This window comes from Marmota monax, unplaced genomic scaffold (assembly GCF_021218885.2).
Source record: "Marmota monax isolate L192 unplaced genomic scaffold, Marmota_monax_Labrador192_F-V1.1 WCK01_AAM20220418_F8-fsc00044, whole genome shotgun sequence".
Classification (NCBI taxonomy): Eukaryota; Metazoa; Chordata; class Mammalia; order Rodentia; family Sciuridae; genus Marmota; species Marmota monax.
Genome location: NW_026695198.1, coordinates 10516323 through 10536059, shown reverse-complemented (window position 1 = coordinate 10536059; position 19737 = coordinate 10516323). Strand labels below are relative to the sequence as shown.

At 40.2% G+C, this 19737-nt stretch overlaps 1 protein-coding gene across 4 annotated transcripts in view; it reads right to left on the bottom strand.

Moving 5' to 3' along the window:
* Window positions 1-1441: 1441 nt before the first annotated feature.
* The window catches only part of Lyn (LYN proto-oncogene, Src family tyrosine kinase), a 128331-nt gene continuing 110035 nt past the window's right edge, over window positions 1442-19737 (bottom strand). For all 4 annotated transcript variants that reach the window (XM_046428481.2, XM_046428480.2, XM_058574011.1 and 1 more), the window contains 3 exons: window positions 9570-9723; window positions 7819-7950; window positions 1442-3075 (listed from right to left, as the gene is read on the bottom strand). In XM_046428481.2, the coding sequence (XP_046284437.1) occupies window positions 2873-3075; window positions 7819-7950; window positions 9570-9723 (489 nt within the window). In that variant the 3' untranslated portion in view covers window positions 1442-2872. The remainder of the gene's footprint in view (window positions 3076-7818; window positions 7951-9569; window positions 9724-19737) is intronic.

Sequence of the window (19737 nt, the reverse complement as noted above, 5' to 3'; positions counted from 1 at the left end):
ATAACATTTTCCTTCACATCTATGTGGACTCCAGTGGAGTATCTTGTAATACCTTTGTTGACTCAGAACACCCAAGAGTCAGGGCGAGTCTGCTCCAAAATCATTTCACCAGTTTTATTTCACAAGAAAACAATATGAAGCAAAGCTAACCTATTCTTTCTGTGGCTTTAAAGAACCTTATTTCTCAGTTGTGAAACAGATAGCCTGCCAGATCTTCCAGTGTATTGTATAAGAGATAATTTTTATAAAGTGCCAGAGCACCAAAGACAGTCCTGGCAGATATGTAAGTATCTTCATGTGTTTATACTCACTACTTTCCATCAGCATGAACGGCAAGGCTCAGCTTCACTTAATCTAAAAACTTCATGTAGTAAAAATGTGGGGTCTCTGTTCCACCAGGCAGGAGCCGATAAAGGAGACATTGAGGAGGAAAAGTGGGAAGTTTGATTTCATCTGTGACATGCTTTTAGCTGGGAAATAGGAAACGTTCATGAACTGGCTATGGAACACAGTGGTTAAAATCAGAAGCGCTGGGTAGCCCAGCAGTAGGAGCATTTTGTTTAATTCAGTTGAATGTATCAGAAGCTGGTGTTTCAGTGCTAAGAACATTTTAACAGTTACCACCCCTGTAGTGGATGTAGCTTACGAGAGCAAGGGGAAGAATAAAGGGAAATTAGGCACCACTAGCAGAATTGCAAATGAATTTATAATTATAATCTTGATCTATCCACTGTGTAAACAGTTCCTCCTTTTATTAACTTTTGATAAACTCTAGGGACAGCCTGCCTACTTCCATTGCATAGTATTTTCTTGAGAAGAGGAAGTGTGTATCTCTGATGGCTCCTGACAGAAGAGAAAAGAATCGAATGCTTGATTGAGAGGGAAAGCCAAATAAAAAATGAGAAATAAAAATAAAAAATGACTGTCACTTTTTTTCACCAAATTGTAAAAAGCAGAACAAAGTGAAGACAAATTTTTAGTAATTTTCTAGAGACTTCTTTTTGTCCTACGGATACTTTAAACTTCCTCTCTATGTAATATATTGGGGAATCACATGTGGTTCTGAAGTAAAATGTGAACAGGCTGGGTATAGGTAGAAAACTTACCATTGTGAATCATCATTGTGACTAGCCGTGCAAATATGATAATATTCTGTCTTTGTGAATATGGCACTTGTGAATGAAGAATCTTAGAATACTTTAGAAGGGACATTTAAACAATCGCAGAAGAAAAACAGAAGTTAAAACTTAAGAGAAAAGTACAATATTTGATTCCTTCCCTGAGGTACCAGGACCTAACAAAACATGCAAAATGTTAATGGTGCCCGCAAAGCCCATTTGAAGACACATCTTATTTGGTCCCCATCATGGGATGTTCAGGCATCCAAGCGGTCAGTTCCTCAGTTCTCCAACCTGAAATGCTCAAAGAATGGAGGTAGAACTTCTGCAAGTTTTTATCACATATTTATATGGAGTTATTTCTCTCCCCCCTTCCTACTAACTGGTACTCAGTTTTACAATGGCAATAGTTGAAATGTTAAACACAAGAAAAAAATCCTAAGAGGTTGTTGGGCCAGGTATATTAAAATCAAAAAAATAGAATTATTAGGTATATACATAACAGCATAAGTGAAATGAAGTGACACAGCAGTTTCTGTCCAAAGCTGAGTACAAAAATCAAGTAAACAAAACATCTGGGGTGGTTTGTCACAGCTGCTCAAAGAGCTTCCTTAGTCACTTATTTTCCTTCATATCTTTACGTATAAATAGTCTCACACACATCTTATACAATTAAGATTGCTTAACCACAAAAATAGCCCCAAATATGGCATTTTTACTTTCTAGAGTACAACTAAAATTAGTATTTGATTCTTAAAATAATATTCAAATCATCTGAAACAACAAAGGAAATGCTTATGTCTTAGAAAACCCTATAAGTCTCTGCAAGGATTAAAATCTTAATTTTGTTTTTCAAAGGGCACTGTCAAATAAGTCTTTATTTAGGAAATCATGGAACTGAAAAAGCTACACTGTTAAAAATATTCCTCCATGAGAGAGAGAGAGAGAGAGAGAGAGAGAGAGAGAGAGAGAGAGAAAGTTTCCCAGGTTCTCCCCTTGGCCCTGGGAGGTCTGGGCCAGCTCTGTGAAGTTGGGATTCCATGGGCCGCTCAGTTGCTGTGAGTGCTTGTCAATGGCGCTCCTGCAGGGGGCGCTCAGAGCGCACGTGCTACTTTGGGGTTGCCATAGGCCTCGGATCTGATCAGCGTTCATCAAAGAAAAATGTTTAAAGGTCTAAGATTTCCTGGGCAGGAAACCTCACAAAACCAAAAACACTGAAGTCTGGGAAAGACATCTTTAAGTTGCTGACTTCATCTGTAATATCTAACAGGTTGGATTAGTAATTTTTTTTTTTTTAAGTAAGGCAAAGCACAAAGAAAATACAAAATGTCAGGCTATGCATCTGGTTATTTATGCTTTTTAAAAATGAGTATAGTTCTGCTTTACTGGGGATTTGTTGCAACGGTCTCTGAACCTTTGATTTACACATCCAATTGTAAACAGGGTTGGTGTGGGAGCACTTTTGGAGAAAACAGGTGTTTTCTTCTTAAGAGGTTGTATTCTGATGTTGGTAGCAGAGCAAGGTGACCAGCTAAGGTGTGGTCCAAGCTGTATCCTGCTGGGCATTAGTCCAAGAGAACAGAATACATTTCCATGTTCACTGTGAGCTTCCTGAGTAATTTAGCCTCTACTTTCAGGAATCAGGCATGGCAAATGATTGCAGCATGTGAGATAACTGGTGCAACCAGTGACTGTCACTTTCTTTCACCAAATGAGGCAGCCATTCCTGATGGAGGGACAAGTCACCCTGAGTGCTAAGGCTGCTGCTGATACTGCCCTTCCGTGGCTGTGTAGAAATCATCCAGGACACTCTGCAAGTAATCAAACGTTGGTCTCTCCTCTGCCTTTTCTTTCCAGCACATCTTCATAATGTCATAGAGCTCATCTGGGCAGTTCTCCATGCGGGGCATCCGGTAACCCTGAGACAGGGCAGTCATCACATCAGCATTGGTTCTCCCTAAGGCCAAAGGGAAAAAAAAAGACATTTAGAAACCTGACAAGAGGGGCACGCATGCACTACAGGAGTCTTTTTGCTATTTACATCCTGCACCCGTGATTGAAAAAAGTTTTATTAATATACAGGTGGAAGTGTATCCTCCTAAAATTCCTAGGTTGAAGTCCTAATTTCCAGTCCCTCAGAATGTGACTGTATTTAGAAATAAACCTTTAAAGAGGTGGTCAGGGTTGAATCCTAATCAAATACGACTGGTGTCCTTCTAAGAAGAGGAGATTAGGACACAGGCCCAGAGTGGTGATCATATGAAGACACAGGGACAAGACTGCCATCTACCAGTCAAGCAGAGAGGACTTGGATAAAACCAACTCTGTTTATGCTTTGATCTCAGCATCCTTCAAAGCATGGACTTTGGGTGAAGTTCTGGCATCGTGATGGAGGTAATCTCTGGAACGATGTAAACAGGAACTGGAACTGCAAATTTGGTTAGGAACATCTCTTTCACTTCTTTTGGTGAAAACCTTCAGTTGCATAAAAGTTCAGAATATGCCCACAGAAGATAAACCTTGCCAGATCCCCCTAACCTTACCACAGATATTTTCTTCCTTATTCTTCTGTATCCTTATTAGTGAGCACAAAGTCTTCACTAACTCTGAAGGAAACTGTCAGTGATGCAGATAAAGGCCAGACATACTCCATTCTGTCTGGAGAATTTAACTTGATAAAAGGAGTTAAGTGGAAAGAATCTGAACTCTTTTTATGCACAAATAAGTCAACAAACCAAACAAATCACTAAATGACAAGTCTTTGTAGAAGAAAGAAAAATATGGAGAGGGAGACTCCATTAGACCCTGAGATTAAACTTGTTAGTTAACACTTGGTCTGTGGTTTGGTTAAAGAAGGCAAACAGCCATTAGCTGATAATTGCCTTACTAGACAAGCAATTTCATGTTCTATCCTTTAGTCTTTGACCAGTTACTTATTGATAATCACTAGAGTTTATAAGAAAGCATGAGGCTGTAAGAGAAGCAGAGACAATATCAATGACACACAGCCCAATGGGGAAGACATCCTAGGTGGTGGGGGCAGGAAGTGGTATCTGGAGTGATCAGGAATTAGCAGATACTACAAGTTGGCAGAGATACACAGGAAGAAAGAAAATGTGGTTCAACAGAGGTTAGAAAGGAATTGGGGTTAGTGACAGGAGAGGGGACCCAGTAGTTCCACAGATTATAATAGTCTTTAAAGATACAGGGTTCCCGTGTGTGTGTGTGTGTGTGTGTGTGTGTGTGTGTGTGAGAGAGAGAGAGAGAGAGAGAGAGAGAGAGAGAGAGAATGAGAACCAGCCACCTTTTAACCATAGTTGTCTACTCAATAATAGTTTTTCCAAAAAGGTAAACCATTATTTTTATTTATTCTTTTTTCTCTTTTCTGCTGAGAATTTCTTGTAGTAAATTCACAAGGATGATTTTTTAAATTCTGATGCACACATGGCATTAAGATGCTAGGTACATATGGCAGAAGACTGCTAGAAAAGATATAATGCTTCAGAACACTGTCATTTTCAAACCTCCTTTCTCTTTATATGAGCAAAGCAAATCAAAACCCTGCACTCAGGGACTTTTTCTTTTTACAAAATTCATATAGAAATATATAATCGAGGTTTTGATTTTAAGATAATGGAATGAGGATCTTTTGCCTCCCCTTCCATTTTTTCCCCCTATTCTTCACCCCAAAATAGAGAACAAAAAATAGAAACTTAAACTTCATCTTTGATGAAACTAGGAGACATCTGGCAGCCAGAGGTAGAGTGATCTGAGCCAAGAGGAAGAAAGTATAAAATACCCACAGAGAGGGATAACAGGCAGGATGGCCCACTGGAACAAACACTGGGAGGGCTCCCAAAGGAGTGGCCAGAACCCAGAACCCCTTAAGGGAGGGTGAAGACAGTGGCCACAGGGAGAATGGTACCCAGAGCCTGCCTGGTGGTGTCTGAGATAATGTTGGAAAAACCATGCGATGGGTTGAGTATGGTGTGTTCCCTGTGAAACTCCCTGAAATTTGGTTGCCTTTATGATGGTGTTGGGAGGTAGGTCATTAGTGATTAGGTTATGAAGAGAGAATGATGACTTTCTCATAGGAGTACATCCTCTTCATTCTTGAGAAACTGCACTAGTTACCAGAGGAGTGAGTTGTTATCTAGTGAGGCCACCCTTCCTGTTTCATCTCCTCTGCATGAGCTCTTTTCCCCTCCTGTTTCCATCATGAGTTGAAGCAGCACAAAGTCCTCACTGGAAGCTGAGTAGATGCTAGTGCTATGTTTAGACTTCTCGGCCTTCAGAGCTAAGAGACAAAATAAACCTCTTTCTTGTATAAGTTGCCACTCTCAGGTATTCTGTTATAGCAACAGAAAAGAGACTAAGACAAACTGAATGGAGAAGCTCCATGCCCAGCAGGGAGGGGGAGTTCAGGACAGAAGACTGGGTATGAGAAGAAAGGTTAAAAACGAAAAAGTGAGACCCTGTGGCAAAGGCCATAACATGGAAGGACCTTGACTATATTCTTATTTAATAACAAGTAAAATGGGAAAAGGAACTCATTTTACTCAAGATTTGATTGTGTAATAATTTAGAACTATGAGCCACAAATAGTAGAATAAATAACCCAAAACTCCTAAAAGTAGATTCTCTTTGAGAAGCATCAACAGGTGAGGGCTTGTGGCGATTTTTCATGAGAAGCCTCTTTTCACTACCTGGCTTTTTAATGTGTATATATTACTTAGATAGAATAATATTATTTAATAAAAATGTCATGGTAAAAAAATTAGAAACTTTAGAAATTTATCAAGGAGAAAACTAATATAACCTATTATCTTTTTGCTCAAGGATAATATCATTTTGGTAAATTGCACCTTTTAGTCTTTTTCCTTCATAATTATGTGTTCACTTTTTATGTGGCTTTATTATTTCTTTTTTTTGTTTTGTTTTTTCTTTTCTTTTATTCCTTTTTGTTTTTAGTTTTACAAAACTGGGCCTATCACTTCTAAAGCACTTTTTAAAAGACTAAAATGTCCAGCACTTTTCTGTGCAAAGAAAGTCTTTTTAAATAACTCCATATGAGGGGAGCATATTATAATGGTGGAGCATTTTAATTATAATGGTGGAAAATGGCATATTTTGTCAGTGTTCACCAATTTCTGTGATATCTATAAATCAAGTCCTCTGATATTTAAGTAAATAGGCCAATTCTTCTCATCATTCCCAATGCTAGATGTCCTCCTGATTGAATAATCAGGAATAATGATAATGAAGACCTCCTGGAGGTACCTCACATACCTAATCCTTACATAGGTTAATTTATTTGGAGAACAGACCAAGCAATGGTTTCTGATTAATTCTACCATATATACTTTTTTTGTGACTCTACCCATTTTTCTACTGGTTATTTTATATTTATGATTTGCACCCCAAATATTCCAAATCCTGGACACGGAGCACATGGGGTAAGGGGAAAGTCTTAGGAGACATGTGAGTCTCAGTTTGGAAGCAGCTCTGCTACCAGTCAGAGGTCTCTGAACCTAAGAGGCCTCTGCTGAGCGTCATGTGTGGTATGGCATATATGTTACATTACATTATTATGTGAGGTTATTGTTTATCAGGTAATGATCAGTTAGATAATCTGAATATACCATCTTTTTCTCACTTCAAACAGATATAACTACAGATGTAGGTCTAAGGAGAGATATAGAAATATAATGCCAGACATCAGGGCTCATCAGAAATACATTTCCTAGTTTACAACAGTGTTAATTTATTAACTTGAGTGTCTAGAGCCAGGGGCAATTGGAATACAAAATGCTGGCACAAGAGGGATTTCCTGAGACCACTGGCCCTCTGTTGCAGGCAGAACTTGACTTTCATTGAATTCAGTGCCAAGGCACTTCTCTGCCTTTTGAAATTCTTTGCTCCCAGGTGTAGTCCCTGTCCCTGCTTCTCTGTGGCCCATCCCCACAGCAGTGGGAGTGACTGGAGCACATCCACCATGGTTCTTAGGTCCTAAAGCCTTCTCCAACTTCCAGCTCATGAAAGAATAATTTGAAATACTAAAGGTGTAACTTTAACTCATCTACAGATTTTGTTAAAAGTCAAACATTAAAAAGAAAGTGAAGGTTTGGGAGAAATCCCTGTTAACCACGTCAGCACAGACCCAGGGGAAAGGAAGAGATGTGAAGAATCTGGCTCTGTGGGCTTCAGGTGTTAGGAATCTGGAGATACTGAATCATGTTCCAACTGATGCCCATAAGTTAAAGATCAGCAGGATGGTCCACTGATAAATGTTGGCAGTCATTTTCTGAACAAGAAAAGACTCCACAGTACTTATTACAAAACCTCAGTTCCAAAACGAGTCAGAAGGCACTGGAAATCCTCACTTGCTCTGTTTCCTCCTCTGTGAGGGGCACCGACTTGGAGGAGCACCTGTGTCTAATCCAGTCTCATCTCAACACCTCCAACAGTACCAGGCCTGCTCTAGGCACTGAAGAAGTGGTAGAATTAATTAGTAAAAAATGAGTATGCACCCAAAGAAGGCAGAGAAGTGTCTTGGCAATGAAGACAGTGAAAGCCAAGTTCTGGTACAAAGTGCTTATTCTTTACTTTATTTTTTAATTTTTTTTTAAGTAGATGCCTTCATAAATTTGACTCTATTCTCATGTATACTACTTGAATGGAATTGGTGAGTAGGCAGTACCTGGGTAGGGAATCTTCCCGTAGGTGACGATTTCGTACAGGAGAATTCCAAAGGACCATACATCAGATTTGATAGTGAAACATCCAAAGTTGATTGCTTCTGGAGCTGTCCACTTAATAGGAAACTTAGCACCTAGGGACGAAGACAGGTGACTCTTACTTGAGCATCTCAACGTAAACAAGTCTTGGACATGGAACCCTCACATTTTGCCCTTTTGATTTTTTAAAAATTCATATTATTTATCTTAAACAGGTCACACATATATATGTTATAAAATGGAGATGGTGCAAAATGTTGTATAAAAATGTTTGCATCTTCTTTCGATTCTCAATTTAGTAGCAAAGTTTCTTGTGTCATCTCCCAGGGATATTATATCTAGCCTACTTGAAACATAAAAGAATATGATAGGGAATATAAAGAAATTTATTCTAGGTTTCTGTATGCTCCTAAAAACCAGGCTCTAAAGCATAGATCTTTAGTGTTCAGATTTTCTCTAGAGCCAGGCATGATGTTGAGTCTCAATGACCCATGAGGCTGAGCCAGGAGTTCTTGGCCAGCCTGTGCAACATAGAAGACTCCTATCTCAAAAAAAAAAAAGGAAAAAAGAAAAGAATTTCACTTTTTCTCTAATGAACAATTTCCATTTTTCTATTTTATGCTGTTTACATGGGATATACATATCTTTTATTACATATTATTTTTATTTACTTGTTTATTTGGCACTGGGGATAGAAGGGAAGGTTCATGTGTGCTAAGCATACACTCTACCACTGAGCTACACCCCCAGCTAGAATTATTGTTACGCTTTTGTGGACAACTATAGCTAAGCCTGAGCCCACAGAGATTTCAGATGCTACTCCATGCAGAAATGAGCTATTCTTTCAGTTGCTAGGACAAAACATTAAACTTTTAGGATTATCCTCCAGAAATAACTTGGTTAAAATAAAAATAATCCTTGTTTAATGATGCTTAGGAAAATTAAGAAAGCAGTTGGTTCACTGTAAGACGGTAGCACTGCAAAAATATTCACTTCACTTTTGGGGGCAAGAGCATCAGAATGCCCAGGTCATGTGCAACAAGATTACCCTATCATAGGGAAGGCCAGTGGATCCCCAACCGTGTGCCTGGCAAAACCATATGCCCGGACTGGGAAATGTACAACTCTCTACACACTTTTTGTTCTCACATACAATTGGAATGTAGGAAAGTGAAGCAAAATATTCTTGTGGGTATTACCTTTGGTTCTGGGTGTGTGACAATGTCCATATTTTAATTTGTATTTAAAAGGCCAGAATATGTGTATGCATGTGTGGGGGGGCAAGGCTAACAAAATCATTGCCAAATTAAATTCATCTCCAAATTGAAAAAAATAAAAAAAGCCAGATATAAAGCCCAGAATTGCTCTTATAAATATTTTCTCTATAGCTAAGAAAAGTGTATATCTTTCATGATTTGAGTGAAAAACTTCCACCATATAATACAAAAAAAAAAAGACTATTGATCTTGTGGAATCTATTTTTGTTTTGCTTTGCTTAATTGAAATACAAATGATAGTGCTGATGAAGTTAATTATGGAGATCATGGAGATCACTGACTTTTTAAAAATAATTATAATAGAACCATTCACAGATATCTTGAATATTGTACTAGTTGTTTTTTAAATAATGATTTTTTGTAACTGTTTTGTTAAAGACAAAAGCAAACTAAAATGAGACAATAACCAAACACTTAAAGAGGCTGTCAGAACGCACCTTCCCTTGCTGTGTACTCGTTGTCTTCAATGACTCTAGCAAGACCAAAATCTGCAATCTTGCACATGAGTGACTCAGATACCAGGACATTGGCTGCTCGCAGGTCGCGGTGGATGTAGTTCTTCCGCTCGATGTAAGCCATGCCCTCTGCAATCTGAAAACAGAAACAGGCTCTCTTTTTGTATGTAGCGTAGGCTAGCATAGTGGACCATCAAGGAAAAAAAAATATTAAGTGCCTGAAACCTTTTCGTGTATATTATTCTAAAGGTTCAAGTTTTAAAGACAGTGGGTAAATCACAATTGTTATTTGAATATTTTCTGAAATAACCATGCCCCCAACCAAGTCTCCAATAATGGAGGTCCCTTTTTAAAATTTTTTTTTAATAACAATATGTCTCAACTTTACTAATGTGTGGAGAAGCTTTTTAAGACCCTACTAAATCCTCACATGTTGATATGCAGATGTCATTATCCAACTTTTCAAATCAGAAAACACATGCTCTGGTCTGAATGCTTGTTTCCCCTGAAATCCATATGTTGAAATTCTAACCTCCTGTGTGATGGTTTTAAGAGGTGGGGCTTTTGGGAGGTGGTTAGGTCACAAGGGCAGATCCTTCATAAACAGAACTGTGCTTTTATAAAAGAGACACAAGATGGTTGCCTGGGCTTTTCCATCAGCAAGGATATAACTAGAAGGTGCTGTCTATGAACCAGAGAGAGAGAGTCCTCACCAGACACTGAATCTGCTGCCTTATCTTGGACTTTCAAAGTCCCCAGAATTATGTCTGGTGTTTTGTTTTGTTTTTAAAGACAGGGTCTTACTAGTTTCCCAGGATAGCCTCGAACTTGCAAAACTCCTTCCTCAGCCTCCCAAACATCTAGGATTACATGCCACCACGCCTGCCTACTAAATATGTTGTTCAAGCAACCCATTCTATTGTATTTTGTTGTAGCAGCCCACACAAAGACAATGGAGCTGGAGAAAGTGACCTAATACAAATAAATTAACAGGATATCAAGAACAGGATGTCTGTCCTTGGTCAACACATCCCCTCTGTTGAGTTAATGAACAGCTCACGGAACCGGCTCTCCAGGTTCTCTGGGCACAGTCTCTCCAGGATGACCAGAAAGATTCACTTTGACAACAGAGATGACAGTGGGAAGGAATCAAAGATTTAAAAAGAACAAGGGGTATGAGAAACTACTACTCAGTGCTGAACAGAAAAAGTGGCATGCCTCTAAAATCAGGTTTTTAAGAAAGACATTTAAAAATTGTAGTTAAAGATAAGGAAGAAAGGAAGGGAGGGAGGGAGGGAAGAATGGTGGGGTGGGAGAAAGAATGAACCATTTAGTTATTACTGCTAAAACAATTAGAGAAAACTGTAATTAGAATTTGTTTCACAATGAAACAATTCTGCAGCTCAGCTCACAAGAGTGGACTTTCCCGGGTCCTCAGCAGTAGCCTGCATGATCATGCAGTTCTAATTCAATTCCAAGCCCTATTGCTTAGCAAAGGACCAGCTCCTTATTTCCAGGTTTGCTTTTCATTCCCCTCTGGTCCACTACCTGAGCTCATCCTCTGCTTAGTGAACCTTCCTTCCCTCAAGTCCTCTTCCATAATTTCTCTTTATTCACCCTAGATGGTCAGTTTGCATAAAAACCATTTCCAGCTACTGATTGTAGTTTTATCATTATTTTTATGCTCTTTAATGTGCTTATGATTAGGCCAACCAGAAGAGAAATACACCAAGGGCAAAAGTCACACCTTATATCTTTTCTGGCTTGTGTCAACTTAAAACTTCAACACTGTTACTAAGTCTCTTCAGAAAATGAACTAGTGTTTAAATACTATCAGAAAACTATGTTGTTAGCACACTGCTGCAGGAATTTGGCAAGTGTTATTTTTGTGATTATAAAAATCTTTCCTATAAAGTTTGTTTAGCTCTCCTCTTGAAGTCTGATCATCTTAGTATTCACTTCTGATGGGTACCAAGGAATGCTGTCCAGATTCCTTAGCACTACTGTAAAGACCTGCAGGATCTGCCCTTGATTAGCCTTCCAGCTCCTCACCAAGACCACCCTTTCTGGTATCCTAGCTTCTACATACCCAGCCTCTGCTTGGGACATTTGCTCCCTGTGCCTTATACCTGCCTTTTTCATTCTGCTGGTCCTAGCTGAGATGGCACATCTCTGAGAAGCCTTGTGGCACCCCTCTCCCCTCATATTTCCATCACCAGGGATCCCCAGTCCTCACTGGTCTGCCTGTCCTCAATCACTGCAGGCGTGTAACCCTCTGGAACCATGTGTAGGGTGTATCTATTCCTGTATCTCAGCACGGAGCACAGGGTAAAGCATAATGACCTGGGAGCCTGTCCTTGTAAGGAATCTTAGAAGTGGGACAGGTGCTGAGCAGGGTGGAAAGGAGAGGAAGGAAAAGTGGGTAGGTCTGGATGGCAGTGACTATGCCTCCTGCCTTTCCCCCCAATACTCACAAGCCCTTGGCACTCAGGAGATGTGCCATCTTTATCTAATTCTGGAAAATACTCAAAAAGCCTCTATGGGAAGTCCACAAAAGGTGGGCAAAAAGGACTGGGGTTGTATCTCAGTGGTAGAGCGCTTATCTCGCATGTGTGAGGCCCTGGGTTTGGTCCCCAGCACCACATAAAAATAAATAAATTAAAATAAAGACATTGTGTCCACCTACAACTAAAAAAAAATAAAAAATAAAAAAGGTGGGCAAAAGTGAGAACCCAGGTGAAGGTAGAGCATTGCTGGAGTTTGTGACTTTCTCTAGGAAGAACTGCAGCACATCTGCAGTGGGGGTGTTGTACAGGAGCAAGGACAGGGAGAAGTTCATGGCTAAATCATTTTGGAACTGGCATTCCTGAAATGGGTGATGACACAGTGGGTGATTTTGGTGGAGGCTGGGATGAAGGAGCTGTGCATTCTGATTCCCTTTGTCTGCTGTACCTTAACTTCAACAAGATTTATTAGAGAGAGCCCAAAACTGGGAAAAGTGGAGAGTTAAGATCCGACTAACCACATGGGAAAGAATGGGGGGATACAATTGTAATAAAATGGATCTGAATGTTTGGGCTTTGGGAGACAGAGCAAGAGGCCTGGTTGAAATTAACCCAAGCTGGTTCTAGAGCCAAGAGGAGATGAACAGCTGGGTAGGAGCTGCTGACACTCTCTGAGCCTCTGTCCGTGCTCCTTGGTGATTCTGCCTTTTGAATTTCTTACTTGTCTTATCTGACATTCCAGTAATTATATACAAACTGGTCCAGGAATAAACAAACAAACAACAAAACCCCAAAGTTGGCTGAAATCTCAGCTTAGACCTGACACTGAAGTTGACAGTAGCAACCTGTGCAGGAAGCTTCTCCACATAGCACACAACACACAGCAGGCTGCATGGACTGAGCCCACAAATGTGACAATAAGAACTCATATCCTTGATGGATGTGATCGATGGTGATGGATTTCAGTGATTGGCCGATAAAACATAGGAGCATTCCAGGAATTTGTTGATAAGGTTTATTACTTCTACCCAAGTTCTGCATTTACATAACATCTAAATGAATTTTTAAAAAATGGGCTATGATCTCAGCCATTCAAGAGTCTGCAGCAAGAGGATTCAAGGTTTAAGGGCAGTCTGGGAAACTGAGTGAGACTCTGCCTCAAAACAAAAATTAAAAAGGGCTGGGGGTGCTGGGACTGTGGCTCAGCGGTAGAGCTCTTGTCTAGCATGTGCAAGGCCCTGGGTTCGATCCTCAGCACCAAATAAAAATAAATAAAATAAAGGTATGTGTCCAATTGCAAATAAAAAAATGAATTTTTTTTAAAGGGGGCTGGGGATATAGCTCAATGGTAAGGTGGCCCCAGGTTCAATCCTTAATATCAAAGCAAAAAAGAAAACCAAAAAAAAAGAAAGAAAGAAAGAAAAAAGGAGGAGAGAACATAAAAATGATTCTCTGAAATAACAGTAGACTTGCAACAAGTGTGTGTTTACTTTGGCTTTCCTTTCTGCACCACAGGGTTTTAAGGAGCTCAGCTTCCAAAAAAATAATTAGAGTGTTTATCAAGACAGGACTCAAAACAATAGATTAGCCAAGTTGAATAAATGAGAGACACGGGAGCAAAATAAAAAGCATTCAGGTATGTCTTGCATTTGGGTTCATAAGTATTGCGACTCTCTTCTTGCATAAAAATTAGTTCATTGTCTTTATTTCCCTGATTTGTATGCATTGTTTCTTCTTGGTTTATTTTTTAAAAACCTTAATTTTTAAATTTTATGTTTTTGGTTTTAGTATTTCTTTTGGCTAAAGTAAATTTGGCCCCACTTTACAGTAGCAGGAAGAAATCAGGCTAATGAATCTAGGATCAACTCTTCTTTCATGAAATTCCTTCTTCCTTCCCCAGGGCCATGTAGCAATTAGCACAGCAGAAAGAGCCCTCACATAAATACATAAAATCAAAGTTCTGCTGTCTATGGGGACCCTGCCAGCTGAGAGCCCTGGCCTCCTTCTTCCTATTGTTCCAGTAGCTCAGAAAGACCCCTGGTGTGGGAGGTATGTAGAGTCAGTCAAGTCTGATGAGAAAAGAATCTATTGGAATCAGAACAGTTTTATGGTTTTGTGCTCACAGTATCTTACTATGATGATGAGACAGGTAGATGGGTAGATAGATAGATATTAACTGAGCACTTCTTATGTACTAGACCCTGTCTTCTATCCTTTATACCCAATTCATGTTTCATCTTAATAAAAAAAAAAATCTATCAGCTAGGCTTTATTTTCACCAAACAGATGCAAATGAGGCTCAGAGAAATCAAGGGACCTGCCAAAAGCCAGAGTGAAAGCACCATTTATATCAGGTGTGTCTGACTTCCAAGTCCATGTTCCACAATGTCACATGTGTAAGAGAGTTCAATCTGGTTATTGACAATCTGGTTATAGAAGCTTCTGGAACCCAGAGTTTTCATGGAGAGACTACTTCTTTATTGAGAAGAGACAAAAAGACATTTGAGGTTTCCACCTAGAATTCAACCATTGGTAAGCCCACATTTCACCCTTCAGAAATGGCACCATGAACTCTCCCCAGCCGGAGTTCAGGATACTCAACTTGGAAGTACATACAAAGCCTGGTTTGTCTGAACAATCCAGAACAGTGTTTCTCAATATTTTCCCCCATTATCACTCTCCTATGGAGAAAAATTTAATTTTAAAACTTAAATTGGGGCTAAAGATGTAGCTCAGAAGGAGAGACTTTGCCTGGCATGTGTGAGGCCCTATGTTCAATCCCCGAGACTGAAAATTAATTAAAATAAAGTTAATTTATTCTTACCAGGAGAAATTAAACACAAATAAATAATATTGTGTTAAGTATGTTTGAAATTTGGAGGGCCACAAAGCATGGTAATACGATTTCTTTACCTCTAAAGAACCAATTTTTTCTCACTTGGGGATGATTTTTCCCCAGTACCTAAGTGTAGTCTGAATGCATACCCCAAAATTTGTGAAACTCACTCTCCAGTGCAATAGTATGTAGGAGATTAGGTCATGAGGTCTTCCTCTTTTCTGAATGGAATAAAAGTCTTCATCAAAGAAGTTTCACAGAGTTCTGCTGCTATGTGAAAACTCGACAAAGAGGACCTCACTAGACATCAAATTCTGGCACCTGGATCTTGGATTTCTAACCTCCAGAACTTTGAGAAATAAGTTTCTGTTCTGTATAAATTATCCAATTTGTGGTACTTTGTTATAGCGGCACTAATGAATTAAGACACATTGCCTAAAGATGCTAAGGGAACAAAGATTGTTTAAAACCAGTTTTGTCCTATGAATCAAAAGAGAGAAATGATATGCATGAATGACATATTCTTGGCTAGGATGAGATCACAATGAAAACAACTAGCAAAAATTAAGCTGGGGTTATGGCTCAGTGGTAGAGCACTCACTTAGCATGTGCAAGGCCCTGGGTTCTATCCTCAGCACTACATAAAAATAAATAAATAAAATAAAGGCACTGTGTCCAACCACAACTAAAAATAAAATAAATTTAAGCAGTAAAATATCCTTTCATCCAGATAGCCCTATATGTCTTAAAAAAGCAATAGCTGTCATTCCCTTTGGAACTTTGATGGGGCCAAAAGGAAATTACTTTCCCAGAATCATGCTACAGGTTATTGCCATGGTTTGGAAGTGAATTTAATTTCCCTTCTGTGCATTTTACAGTTAAATTAAATGTTAATTCTTAAGCCAGTATTTCTTAACTTTGGCTGTGTGTTGAAATCACATGGGAAACTTTTACACATTATCACTCTCTGGGCCCCACCCCAACTAATTAAACTTGTATCTTTAGAAGTGGGACCTCCCTGGGGAATCAAGATATGCACCCAGGCTAAGAACCTCTATAAGTCCTTGAGACAGGAAGTCTGGTTCATGACCAGCACATTAAAGTTTGAGAAGCATTGCACCAGATTGTATGTTCATGAGCTTATGCTATTTCAGGATTTAAAGTTCTAGGTGAACTGGAACAAAATCTTGATTTCAACATATTGCCAATGAACATCTGTCCCATGTGGACTGCTGTCCTCATAATGCTTGGGAAGGAAATCCCAGTGCAAGTTGGTGTAAGAAAACAGCAAGCAAAGTCAGGAGGGTTGCGAGTTCAAAGCCAGCCCCAGCAATGGTGAGGTGCTTAGCAATTCAGTGAGACTCTGTGTCTAAATAAAATACAAAATAAGGCTGGGGATATGGCTCAGTGGTTGAGGGCCCTGCATTCAATCCCCAGTACTACCACTACTACTACTAATAATAATAAACAAAACAGCAAGCAGGATGTATATGGTCATCCTAAAGAGCCCAGGCTAAGGAGAAGGAGGTAATTTGGGGAGGCAAGGTGGCGGATGATTAAGGTGCTGGGAATAACTTACTAGAATTCCTAGTATGTCAACAAAACAGGTGGCTTGAGCTTTTGGTTTTCCTACAACCTGACCCCATGAACCTTATAGGTCAGAGATAGGAGATGTAGAGTAAGAACCTTAGCACCTCCCCAATGTCATGGCTCTGGGCATTCTGGCCATTACTTAGAGGGTTTGGGGAACTGATTCAACCCTTTGATTCCAAATATCTGAAGAGGTTCCATCCTGGGCCACGCCAGCTTCACCATGCCAGGCCCAGTGGAATACAAATACAAGAAAACCCCAACTTTCGAAACCACCTACCAACAGAAGCTCAAGAAGTCTTTCAAAATGTTTCTTTTCCTCCTGTGCTGATGTCTAACGCCCTCTCAGTCTATGGGTGAAGCTATTTACTGGAAAGGTGAAATAGAAAAGCATCCCCACAACCTGCAGTGAGAATATTCATGAAGGAAGATTACTGTTAGGGAGGTTTCCACCCTCTGGGTTTAAAGTCAACTGATGTAGTTGAGATGTGCTGCTCAATTAGCATGGCAAACACATTTTTAGTTCCTCTTTTTGTACTTTTAGTGAAAACATATGAAGGTGACATTTTCTTCTTTGATGTTTCTGTTCACTTTTATTTTAAAAAATTAGTTTACTGAGCAAATCAATAAAGGAGACTGTGGAGGTGCAAAATGACCGTGCTGTGAGTGTAGAGCCTGATGGCGGTCACCTGAAGATGCCTATGACTGAAGCAAATGATGGGGAACACACCCAACACGCCTGTGCTGAGCACACTGCAGCCCCGGGAGGAAGGACAGAACTACTAGATAAGACAGCGAACCCCAGGGGTCCACACCAGCCAGCAACCCAGACTGGGCAGGTGAAACTCCTGGCATCTGATACCCAGTGAAAAATTCTAGAAGATCACAATAATGATGTTTCCTGAGTCAAAGGACAGCCTCATCTGGTTAGATGCTAGATAAATAGACTTTCTGTCTTATAAAACAGTGGGTCCCACACAAAGAGGCCTTTCCAATGCATGGGGACAAGGAAAGGAGTGAGCCAGCCTGGACTGCCACTTCCTCAACCACCAATCAGCTGCCCATCAGCTGAATGTCCTCAGCAGCCCAATCAACTAAACTGCTTCAACTGCCAATCAGCTGAACTTCCTCAGCAGCCCAATCAGCTGAACATATAAGCTTCCACAGCAGGAGGGTCACAGGTAACCTGTGCAGCCAGAGACAGGCTAAAGGTAGGTATCCCAACCCTAGAGCTCTGAAACAGAAAGGGCCAACCCTCCAACAGAGACACTCTCAAGTTCCTACAGTGGGTGAAAAAATGTGCTGCTTTCTTCAGGTGAAAGACCCAACTGTCAGGGCTGGTGGGTGAGCTGGATCAAAGCTGGGACTCCGTTGAGCATCCGTTGGACATGCTGCTGCATAACTACGTGGTAATGCTGCCAGCGGCTCTATTTTTTGGTGTATTCAATGGGGACGTGTTCCAAGAAATGTGTCTTTACGCGAGTTTGTCATTGTTAGAACATCATAGAGTTTATTTACACAAACTAAGGCAGCTACGATGTCAGTAGGCAATATAATCACATGGGACCACAGTTGTATATGCAGCTATCCGTTGACAGAAACATTGCCATGCAGAGCATGACTGCATTTGGTCTCTCTCTCAACAGTTCTTACAGCATCACAGCTTTTGCTCGCTGCCCATTGCTTTCTACCACCCCTGTCCCTCACCCTTACAGAGACACACTCTTGTGATGGGCAGGAAGGGAACAGAACACAAACTCTAGAGTTCTATTTATTTGAAAATATTTTTTCCCTCAGGATATAAAGTCAGAAAATGTTAAATCAGACCAGAGATTTGGAAGCATCTTGGTTGAGCAAACTCATTTAAATTTCCTGTCCATGAATGTTTAACTAGAGTCTGTGTCCCTATTCCCCAAATGAGGAGTACACGTTTTGCGTGGTCTCAGCAAGTTCCCCACATACTCCCATGCAGCACTGCTCTGAGGAAGACTACACTGGTCCCTCTGTGCTAATGAACTTGGACTTCATATCATCATTACACTTTCTGAGAAGCAAATTTCCTGTGAGCATGCTGGGGGCTTATAGTACAGTGATGTTGGGTGGGAAATACCTAACAATGAAGGCCCTTGGTAATGCACAACATGTACTTCTTTTGCAAGGAATTTGACTATAGAGAGAAATCTCAATTACATTTTACAAACCTAAGCAAAGCTCAAATAATCCCCCCTTGCAAGTGGCTTTCTTGCTAATGATGACCACCCAAGTCATTCATCTTTTTCTCCTTTTTTCCCCAAATGTCCTAGGGGGAGTCTGTCCACCCCAGCACCCAAGACAGTGCAGCCTCCAGCAAGCTCCCCTCACACATGGCTCTGGCTCCCAGCCATGATTTGGCTTGTCCTGCATGTGCTCTGTGGACTGTTAGCTCAGCACACAGACCTGGCTGCTGTCACCCGAGAAGCTACGTGATGCTTTAGACAAATAATGAAGTGTTGTGTGGATGACCTGGCTCTGGAAGTCTTGCTTGAGTGCTCTTGTGTTCATTCTAACTACTATGGCTTTCCTGAGAAATTGGCAAATAACAGGCTGTCTAGTTTGATGAGCACCCCCTGCCCCCCTTTAATGAGAGGCACCCACATTTGAGTCAAATGACTGAGGGAAAAAAAGGAATCAAAGGAACCTCACGGAGGAGCTGAATGTGATCTCTCAAGCAAAGCTAAAATCTACCCCAGGAAATTCCAGCCCAAATGAGAAACTGGAACTGAAAATGTAACCTGTCTTCGAATTGGCTAGCTGGAAAACATTTGTCATCAAGACAAGCAGTGAGAAAGATTAAATTTAAAAAAATCTGCCAAAAAAGCAGGAAAGAATAAAAATCTGATTTTTCCTGTCGCTTTGCCTGTTCTTACAGCACTGTTTGCTTTATTCTCCATATATTTTCTTCCTATGCTTGAGAAAAAGAATTTCATATAATGAATTACATTCAAAACCCCTAGGGAGCCTGTGAAATAATAACATTTATAAGTTGGAAGTGAAAAATGAATAGCAATTGAGTAAACCCACAGTCTTTTTTGAGGGCTCTTTTCTAATCCGGAGCCCCCGGGGGTTGATCCCAAATCTCAAAGGACTATCTAATTACAACAACATAAAACAGGGACTTTACAAAAGAATGTTTTAGTAAGCACCTATCTCCTCTACCATACCAAATATGACAGCATCTTTT